Genomic DNA, 10,593 nt, shown 5'->3' with positions numbered 1-10,593 from the left:
GAAAATTTTGGCTGATTGTAAAACAGCTGTAATATACGGCAGTCCAGGTTGTCCTTCAACTGTAAAAATGAAATAATGCTCTTTAAAGTATCATTTACAACAGTGGTGGCTGTTTTCACAAGTATGCTACAAAAAACACGACAATACATAATACATAAGGAAAAGCCCTATGTTTGGTCAGTTGGTGAGATAGGTAAATGTTATTTTTGTGTGACAGTTCTGATGGTTTTCAAAGGGCTAATTCTTTGCTTTTCGACATATGCCCAACTGAAAACGCTTTAGCAACTCATGTGCACATGACAACCATCTAAATAGACTACATGTTCGCAGAAAACACAATACTGATTATAGAGGGAAAAATAACGGCTCTTTTTAAAAGCACGTTTAGTAGTGAAGTACTTTTAGGATTGTTTGGAATTTTTTACCAGCAGACACCCTTTCACTGCTGAGTGTCTTAGTATTGTAAGATGTGTGATTTGAATTTTGGTTTAAAGGTGCCTTTGGTTTGAACACCCCTACCCCTACGAGACAGAAATACAAAGAAATAGAAGGAAATTGAGCCTATTTGGAACCAGACTTTAGTATGTTCCCATGGGGGGATTCACGGTGCGAATGACACTGCGTCAGCTTGTTCATTTATCTTTAGTATTTTCTTCAACTTTAACTTTTAGGACCATGTATGAGGTTGTGGCAAGCTAAATACACAACAGGACGACGTCTCGGAAAAATAGTAAGGATTATATAGGGAAAAACAACAGTGTCAGTTAATGTCCGTTTTGAAGGTGTTAGTGGTTGGGGATTTTGAAAAGCATCAGACATCAGGCAGATACAATCCTTTCTGCGTGTTCTGGTGCAGAAAGAGTTTTCAGTTTATACATTGGGGTGACCAGTAGATACCGTTTTACAACCATAGCCCCAAACGACATTTACAGAGCCCAAAGAAGGATTAGGGTCAATTTCAAAGCCACTTTTCCATATGAAGCGCCAACTTTATATGAAAATGTGTTTAATAAACATCAAAGGACTGAGGTTGAACTTTCTGATAAGGGACATTTTAAACCTAGTCATTGTCACTTCAACGTTCCCTTCACTAAAGTGGCTAAGATGCCTGGACTATAGAGTAAATAACCTTTGATAGACATTCAGCAAAAACTAAATACAAAACAATTCACAAATGGTCCATAGGCCTTCACGAATCACTGTAAAAGGCCCCCTATTCTTCACATTAACATGATGCCACTTTGTGTGCAAGTCAGACTAATTCAAACATGCTTTAGATTTATCTTTTTCGGTTTGATGAGAACCTTCTTCGAAGCACAAAAGGAAACTAAAGAAATTATCAAGTTTCACATAACGATGACTGTTTTTGTGAAAGCTCGAGTGCTAGTTATTTATTATTTTCAGCAAACTTCTTTATGAATGACTGAAACCAGCCTTCATCATTTCTTTTCTTCAATTTGTTGAAGGTGATCGATATTAGGAGACACACACATAACTTGAGATTTTGCTTCATGTATTATAATTTATTTTTTGTTTGCGCCAGAAATGTAGGGCTTACACTGCAAAATTTAACAAATATAGTCTCAGCTGTCATATTTAGCAATGTTTGCGAGTAAATAGCTTTGTCTGTGGACAGAAACCAGTCCGTTTTCAGCGTCAAATTTAGAGTGAACGTGTACAAAAGAGAAGAAAAAACAAACCGGTTTCAGTGCGTCAGTAACTTGTTTGACACGTGCAAGTTATCAAGACTCGGAGCATCCTGAACTCAGGTCAAAATGAGTTCGGCTCATTCTCTCCCTGACAGGATGCTTTGAGTTTCCTTGTCTGGCAAGGAAACCGATTTTTTGTTGTTGATTTTTTTTACATATTTAGAGCTTTTTGTAATGTATTATTGATATAAGCAGATTCGCGATCGTCGATAATGATTTTTCATGGTGTTTTGTAATTTTTAAATGACAAAGGAATTGATATGTAAGACAGTTTCAAGCGAGCTATTTTTCGCGGCTCTATTTCTTTTTCCTTTATTTGGTGTTTAACGTCGTTTTCAACCACGAAGGTTATATCGCGACGGGCGGCTGTATTTACTGTGCAAACAACTCTAAATATGGCAAAAGTGTCACGTGATAATCAACCGCTCACTGGAGCAGACGATTTTTTCTGTAATCAGTTGACAGTGATGAAACCATATATTACGGTCTCCTTCCGGCAGCAGTCCCAAAATTTCGACTTGTTTTGACCTTAGAACGATGTCTTTATCATAACTGTGAAGAACAGAACGGAGATCACTGTCGAAGTCGGCCAATCTGCAATCATTTTCGTCTCGCGAACACTGATCTCAAATTTAGATCAGTGCTCGCGAAAACCATATGGGAGATAACTCTGTATTTTTGTTTTGATAGATTCGCGTAGGACTGTAGCGTCCGGTCAGGGAGAGAATGAGCCGAACTCATTTTGACCTGAGTTCAGGATGGACTCGGAGGACAAATGCAGCGAATGAAACTGTATTGAGCGCTCCAGCACCGTTAGTTTGTCAGAAGAAGAGGTAGTCCATATTAGGAGCCGATCCCCAAAATTCACCAATTACTGAAATTATCAGGAAATGTGTGAATGTACTGGCTTTGTGAATTTACTAATATAGCCTACGCTAGTTTGTCAAAGGGGACAATGAAATGTTGGTTTTAAATTCATCAGGTGCTTTCTACGCTAACCACATAAGAAGTAACCCAGAAGATATTAATATTTCTGTAGTGAGATTACATTACAAGCAATTTGTGGCCGTTTATTTGTCCGATTCTGTCACATAACTTTACTGTGGAACGCTTAATCCGAATTACCCCGGAACAGCTGCTTGGACGACGGCTTCTTCTGATACTCACCAAGTCCATTCAGTCAAAGGATATTATTGAGTGAACGTGTATGCGTGTGTGATTGTGAATGTGTAATCTTGTTGATGTGTGTTCCTTTGACGGAGCTTCCACTACTTACGAAAGTGTATCCCGGAGAACCAGCTTCTCCCTCTCCTTCTCTCTCTCTGTCACACACACACACACACGCGCGCACGCACGCACGCACGCTCGCTCGCTCGCACACACACACACACACACACACACACACACACACACACACACACACACACACACACACGTACACACATGTACCTCACGAAACGCTAATACATCTTTAGGGAAGAGCGGGGCTGGCTGTTACATTTCTCACCTAAATTTGTCTCATTTTCGGAAGTTAACATTGAATTTACCCTCCAATATCTCATCAGAAATTGTCACGTTATTTCTGCGTATCTAAACAGAAAAGCAAATGCTTACGCGACTCACCCTGATTATGTGTGCTATACATGAGAAATAAATCATCCAATTTTCTAGCTTTATGACAAAGTTTAGCCGATGCCAAAATCAGTGTAAGTCTATCAAGTTTGTTACAATCAGCTCCGCTCTTCAACATACCTTATTTGTGCATCTCCATGTGTCGGAAAACGTAAAATTAAACTAGTAAATTAAACTGAATGGGCTTACCTCGATAGCCTTCTCTTTGCACACTACTTTACTGAAATTGGAAAAAAAATGGGAAAAAATATCAAGTGTTCTTTTTAAAATTAAATGATTTCACACACAGAAGTCGCCGTGTATCTCACCATTTGCTTGTGTTATTAAATAGTTTTCTTTTTCTCTCTACCCGTGATCTGTTCAGCTCACCGACGAACAGCGAATACCTCCGAAATATTTATGCTTGACAAACGCATTTGTTACAACTGGAATTCCTTCGACTATGCCCCGCTCTTCTCTATTTTTGTACAAAAACATTACAAAATTGAATTTTTATTTTTATTTTTATTTTTCTGTATATTCCAACTGACAAATAAAATTCGTTATACTAAAACTTTCGTTGCAAAATTTAATATGTTGGAACCCAATCTCCTTTTGCCGGCGCTGCTTGCGAGAAACGTTGTGTTCGTGATGGTGCTTGTTAGCCCTTCTTCGCTTTGCTGTACTTTTTCGGAGCCGCTTCTTTGTCCTCACTTCGATAATAAGAAAGGAAGAACAAGAGAGTAAGGGGTCGATTCTCCATGTGTTCTAAAAGATATATTTATGGTATTGAAGTTTATCCAGTGACATGATTTTATGAATTAGCCAACGAGGAAGATTTTTAAATGATTTATTTTTAAATGCAACTACTCATACGACTCCCTTTCGTCCGAAAAAGAAACGGAAACAAAGAATTTGCTGTTCTAGCTCGCTCAACACACATTGAGGAAAATGAGAAAGTACTACGTTTTGAACCGAACTCGACCCAATGTGACCTTGAAACATGACCAGGATCATCCAGACTTGATTCATGTCTGGAAAGTCATCAGACCATGGAAGCAAAGCAAGGTTCAAAGATACAGCTTAAAAATGTGGGATAAAATGCCAATCTTTTATTGTTGGTCCAAAATGAACCCCATCGTTGCATCGAAACTCGAGGAAGGTCATCCAGGCTGGGGTAATGTTTCGAAATCATCAAACCCTGGGAGTATGTGAAGTTACGAAGCTGCAGCTTCAAATACTTTGAAGACAAAATATCATTTTCCTTTTTTTTACCAGCACATGACCCCGCTGTGATCTTGAAATTTGAGAAGGATCAACCAGACTTGGGTCTTCAAACCCCCGAGGTATGTGATATTTCACAGCTCTATAGCTTTGAAAACATTCAAAACATTAATACTTCCCATATTTTGACCCGAACATGAGTACGCCGTGACCTTCAAATTGATTAAGGTTAACCAGATTTGCGTCATGTCGGGAGATCATCAAACCCTACAGTTGGGTACAGTTTCTATGTTTCTAGCTTCAGTAACTGCCGAGAAAACCTCAACGTTCACTTTTTTGTATCTGCCGACTGCCGGCCGGACGGCCTACCGCTGCTCATTACAAAGACTCTCCTGATCACTCAGGTGAATCAAAAACGCGATACTACTTGCAAAATTGCATCTTATGTTATTGCTGATTTTTTTCTCAGATCTTCTTTTATTTTCCTTTTTAAGTGATGCGCAAGCAAAACTTTTAATAAATTAGTAACTAAAAGCAAACAAGGTACTCCGGTTGATAACTTTGATCAAATGTCAATGGCCAGTGTTCCTTCCAGTGTAAACGATCATTACAGAACTTCATATCGGTCTATGATTTTGCCTGGGATAAAACCATTCTCTACTTGGACACGTACAAAAATTAACAACCTGGCACACTTTCTATGCAGAGTCATCCTGACCTCAGGTCAAAATGAGTTCGGCTCATTCTCTCCCTGACAGGATGCTTTGAGTTTATTTAATTTTTTTTTATTTTTTTTTTACATATTTAGAGCTTTTTGTAATGTGTTATGGATGTAAGCAGAGAATTCGCGATCGTCGATAATGATTTTTCATGGTGTTATGTAATTTTTGAATTACAAAGGAATTTTGTTGTAAGACAGTTTCAAGGGAGCTATTTTTTCGCGGCTGTATTTACTGTGCAAACAACTCTAAATACGGCAAAAGTGTCACGTGATAATCAACCGTTTGGTTTCGGCGTTCGCTGAAGCAGACGATTTTTTCTGTAATGATGCAACCATATATTAGGGTCTCCTTCCGGCAGCAGTCCCAAAATTTCGACTTGTTTTGACCTTAGAACGATGTCTTTATCATAACTGTGAAGAACGGAACGGAGATCACTGTCGAAGTCGGCCAATCTGCAATTATTTTCGTCTCTCGAACACGGCTCGCAAACAACATATGGGAGATAACTTGTTTTGATAGATTCGCGTAGGACTTTCGCGTCCAGTCAGAGAGATAACTGGCAAAAGCCGTTGAGCGATGTAATCAGAATGATGCAGAGTAGGATTGGGATTTAAAAAAAAAGTGTGTACAGTATTTAATGGTTTGCTAAATCAATTTTGCAGGCTGACACTGGCGACAATAGACGATGTTTGGAAATAACTGTCAAACTTGTATGGGTTGTGGCAGAGTTGCTTTCTCTTGTTTCCATAGAAACACTGAGGTACGCCTACAATATATGTCACGTGTAGCTTGCCTCAGTGCTTCTATTATAAAAAAGGGAAATAACTGTCAAACTTGTATGGGTTGTGGCAGAGTTGGGGCTTACTTTGCCCTATATATCATATATAGGTGAGGTATTCAATCTCAAAAACTTCAGAGAAAATGGGAAAAATGTGAAAAATAGCTGTTTTTTAGGCAACATTTACGGCCCCTGCGACCTTGACCTTGAAGCAAGGTCAAGATGCTATGTATGTTTTTTGGGGCCTTGTCATCATACACCATCTTGCCAAATTTGGTACTGATAGACTGAATAGTGTCCAAGAAATATCCAACGTTAAAGTTTTCCGGACGTCCGGACGGACGGACGGACGGACGGACGACTCGGGTGAGTACATAGACTCACTTTTGCTTCGCATGTGAGTCAAAAAGGGAAATAACTGTCAAACTTGTATGGGTTGTGGCAGAGTTGCTTTCCCTTGTTTCCATAGAAACACTGAGGTAAACCTACCATATGTCACGTGTAGCTTGCCTCAGTGCTTCTATTATAAACAAGGGAAAGCAACTCTTCAACAGCCCATTCAAGTTTGACAGAGTTATTTCCAAACCTCGTCTATGGTCGCCAGTGTCAGCCTGCAAAATTGATTGAGCAAATCATCAAATACATCATTTGTTTGTCAATCCTACTGTGCATAGAAAGTATGCCAGGTTGTTGATTTTTGGTACGTGTCCAAGTAGAGAATGGTTTTATCCCAGGCAAAATCATAGACCGATATGAAGTGCTGTAATGATCGTTTACACTGGAAGGAACACTGGCCATTAACAATTGCTCAAAGTTATCCATCTGAGTACCTTGTTTTGCTTTTAGTTATTGATTTATCAAAAGTGTTTCTTGTGCATCACAGACAGAGTCATTTCCGGAATTCCTCTATTCTGAAACTAACTCAGCATGTGTCTGTAAAAGTGGAAGGATACTCTCCTTTTAGGCCTGGAGAGATCTGTGATGGTGGATATAATCGTTCACACGGGAAGGCATGTACACTGAGCACAAAACGTTAAGGATATTTGTTCAGGTGTATAGCACAGATGTTTAACATCAGTGTTTTGGTCGAAAATGTGTTTCTTAACTTTTTGTGCTCAGTGTATGTTCAAATACAATGCAGAAAACCTGTCAAGTAAAGTGACACACTTATGGTTGTTTTCTCCGCAGGGGGGTATCGTTTCTGGTATCGGGGCAGGCTCATCTAAGAATCCAAACGTGTCCCCTGTAACTGAAAAGTTGTTATCTTCGTGTGAAAAGATTTATTAAGCATGGTCACCGTTTTCAACATTAAGAATCGATCGTGGTGTACAGTTAGAATTGTATACAGTATCACCTTTGAACACGACTGCGTGTTATCTGGCTTTCACGATGCTTCAAACTTTGACTAACTTATGCAAAGATTTTTTTTTTTTTTTTAATTGTCATTATTTTATATTGTACCACGGCTGGGAAATTCGGGTTGCTTCCTCCCAGTGGAAAGTTAGCAGCAACAGAGTCGCGCTACCCAGGTGTGTGCGTGTTTTGGTGTAATCAGTCACCTGCACTTATGACAGAATTGACCGAGATGTTTTATGTGCCACAGTGGTGACACGGGGGTGGAACACGGATACCGTCTCTGACTCCAAGAAATGAATCTCTTGCCTAGCCAGGGATTCGAACCCACGCTGATAGCGACGAACTGGTTAAAAAAGCCAGCGCACTACCAACTGAGCTACGTCCCCGCCCCAAGAGGGATGTGGATAGACGAGACAGGGGATGAGAGGTATCCCAGCAACAGTCTCTGCCCTCCACCGACCTCCTCATATCCCCCATGTTGTTGTTGTTGTTGTGTTGTTTTAAACATTTTTAATCACGTTTTAAAGGCAATACAACACAAAACTGACAGATATCAGAAGGTCTGTTATAACAAGAAAACAATAATTATAAGTAATTAACAATTTAAATGCTGCGTATTAAGACTAGGCTTAAGACAGCTGTAGGGTGTTGACTAGCACTGTATAAAAACGTTTCCTTATTATGGATAGAACCAATCGGTCATAGATCTCAAATGATCGGAACCGGCAGTGGTGAAGTGCCACTGGTCGGAATGAGATCAACACATTGACCCTACCTGCGAACTTCTTGCGGAACTTCTTGTCGGTGAAGGTGACGACCGCGGCCAGGAGGTTGGCGGTCTCCAGGGCCGAGTTGTCGCGCATAGATCGCAGGCATCTCTTCAGCACTTGGTTCTCCTCGTCCAGCCTCTCAGCCTCCTCTTGCCAGTGCGAGGGGCCTGATCACAAAGTATTGCACTCAGATCAACATGGAAAACGGCCCATCAAGGATTAAAAGAATGGGGTCACCTCTTAGTTTCTTATTCTTCTTCTTCTTCGATCATGGGCTAAAACTCCCTCGTTCACTCATGTTTTTGGACCGGAGTGGATTTTTACATGTATGACCGATTTTACCCCGCCATTCAAGGCAGCATACGCCAATTTCGGGGGAAGCGTGCTGGGTATTTTCGTGTTTCTATAACCCAGGCAACGAACTCTGACATGGATCACAGGATCTTTTCCGTGCAAACTTGGTCTTGTGATTGCGTGTACACACGAAGGGGGATAAGCACTAGCAGGTCTGCTTGGGAGATCGGAAAAATCCCAACCCTTGAGGCTTAACCCGCCAAGGACGGTCCCAAGCCCGGCTGAAAAAGGAGGAGGGTTGGGCGTGGGGTTAGCACCCCCTCCCTGTAAAAAAAAGACTTCGCTACAGAAACGTCAAACGTCAAGGCTTAACCCACCAGGTTGCCGCGGCCGGGATTTGAACTCACGACCTTAACTCCGATTAGGAGGCCTATGTCTTATCCACTGCGCCCGTCGGTTATAGTTTTAAAATTGGAAGAGAAAAACTGTCACGATTTGCATAGATTTTTTTATTCTCATACAGGCAGTGAGTGATTCACACACAAAATCAAGAAGTTCCAACGCTAACAGTTTCAACACTGACAGAGGGGGCAAGATACAGCGTGTTTTGCTCTCATAACATGAAAGAAACGGACCGCATAGGCAAAACAAGAGGCGAAGCCTTCAAGGCTCACGTAAGAAATCGACAAACAGTAACACAAACTCAATCACTCCGTCACACATACACACACACACAGTAAGCATAGGTGACACTGTGCAAGAAAGCGAGACACTAGATCTAGATCTGTTTGTCTGCAAGCCTACTTACAGGGACACGACTGCCAACTAGTCTCGGCCCGCTCAAAATAACAATGACCGAGACTTTCAGTAATTCCTTCGCGTGACGTCTAGTCTAACCCTCTTACGTCATAATGTGACGTCTTCAAATGTTAAAGTTTCTACCACAGACATACATACATACATACATACGCACGCACGCACGCACGCACGCACAGACAGACAAAAGTTAGCATCGCATAGGCTACACTTACGTGAGCCAATAATGAGGGGTAGCAGGTCAAGAAATATCCCTTGAACAGCTTCCCAAACTGCATGGTGTGATTACAGTTGAAGTCTAACATGTACCTCATATATATTCATCTGCTGTATTTGTATTGTCCTGGTTTTAAGAACCTAACTCCAAACTCGATCGTAGAATGTTTGCAAATACTGACCACTCACGCAAAACCTCATGATAGTCAGTTTGGATACTACGCATGCGAACTTGCAGAACTTTTTAAGCAACAGAGTAGTCAACACATGGAACAACACATGGAACAGTCTTCCCGAGTCAGTTGTTGGTGCCCCATCTGTCAACAGACTCAAAAGCAGACTAGACGCCCACTGGCACCATCTCCCCCTCCAAATTCGACCCGGAATGCCAAATTGCATTATAGTTTTAGACGCTGCGCACACCATCCAGTGTCTTTTAAGGAAAAACTTTATTAGATTTAGAGCGGTGAACAGGCCTGTGATGGGCCTCAAACACCTATCAAGTCAAGTCAAGTGAAGTCAAGTCAGAACATTCATTCTCATACCGTCGGGGGTCTCGCCGCTGTGCCCTTGCAGGGTTTTGTGGACAGGGACGGTCCGCTCCGTGATCATCCCACTGTGGTCCGTCTCCATATTCGACACGGACCGCAACCACTGTTTGTTTTTGTGGGATTGGCTTTTCTGTGCGCGGGCCGCTCGCTATAGTGCTATGAGACAAGGCTATTTCATCTTCTCATGGCGATCGCCCAGCTGTCAGTGACGTCAGCATCGCATTATGCGTCATGGGTGATGTCATTTTGAGTAAATGACGTGATGTCAGTGTGGGACTTGACCTAATGACACACGCATGCGCGCGCACACCCGTGCTCTCTCTCTCTCTCTCTCTCTCTCTCTCTCTCTCTCTCTCTCTCTCTCTCTCTCTCTCTCTCTCTCTCTCTCTCTCTCTCTCTCTCTCTCTTTCAAAACGGACACAATATGTATTCATCAACTGTAAAACTTCGTCGAATGATTTTGTCAAAAGTGGTGTGCCTCAAGGATCTGTATTAGGACCTATATTGTTCTGTATTTATATATATAAATGATTTACCTCTTCATGT

General features: G+C 41.3%; 1 protein-coding gene across 2 annotated transcripts in view; it reads right to left on the bottom strand.

Moving 5' to 3' along the window:
- The window catches only part of LOC138960497 (uncharacterized), a 67,187-nt gene extending 56,923 nt beyond the window's left edge, over positions 1-10,264 (bottom strand). For both annotated transcript variants that reach the window (XM_070332401.1, XM_070332404.1), the window contains exons 1-2: positions 10,042-10,264; positions 8,176-8,337 (exon numbers count right to left, since the gene is read on the bottom strand). In XM_070332401.1, the coding sequence (XP_070188502.1) occupies positions 8,176-8,337; positions 10,042-10,129 (250 nt within the window). In that variant the 5' untranslated portion in view covers positions 10,130-10,264. The remainder of the gene's footprint in view (positions 1-8,175; positions 8,338-10,041) is intronic.
- Between the last annotated feature and the right edge of the window lie 329 nt (positions 10,265-10,593).

This window comes from Littorina saxatilis, linkage group LG1, assembly GCF_037325665.1.
Source record: "Littorina saxatilis isolate snail1 linkage group LG1, US_GU_Lsax_2.0, whole genome shotgun sequence".
NCBI lineage: Eukaryota > Metazoa > Mollusca > Gastropoda > Littorinimorpha > Littorinidae > Littorina > Littorina saxatilis.
This window is presented reverse-complemented; position numbering and strand designations above follow the sequence as displayed.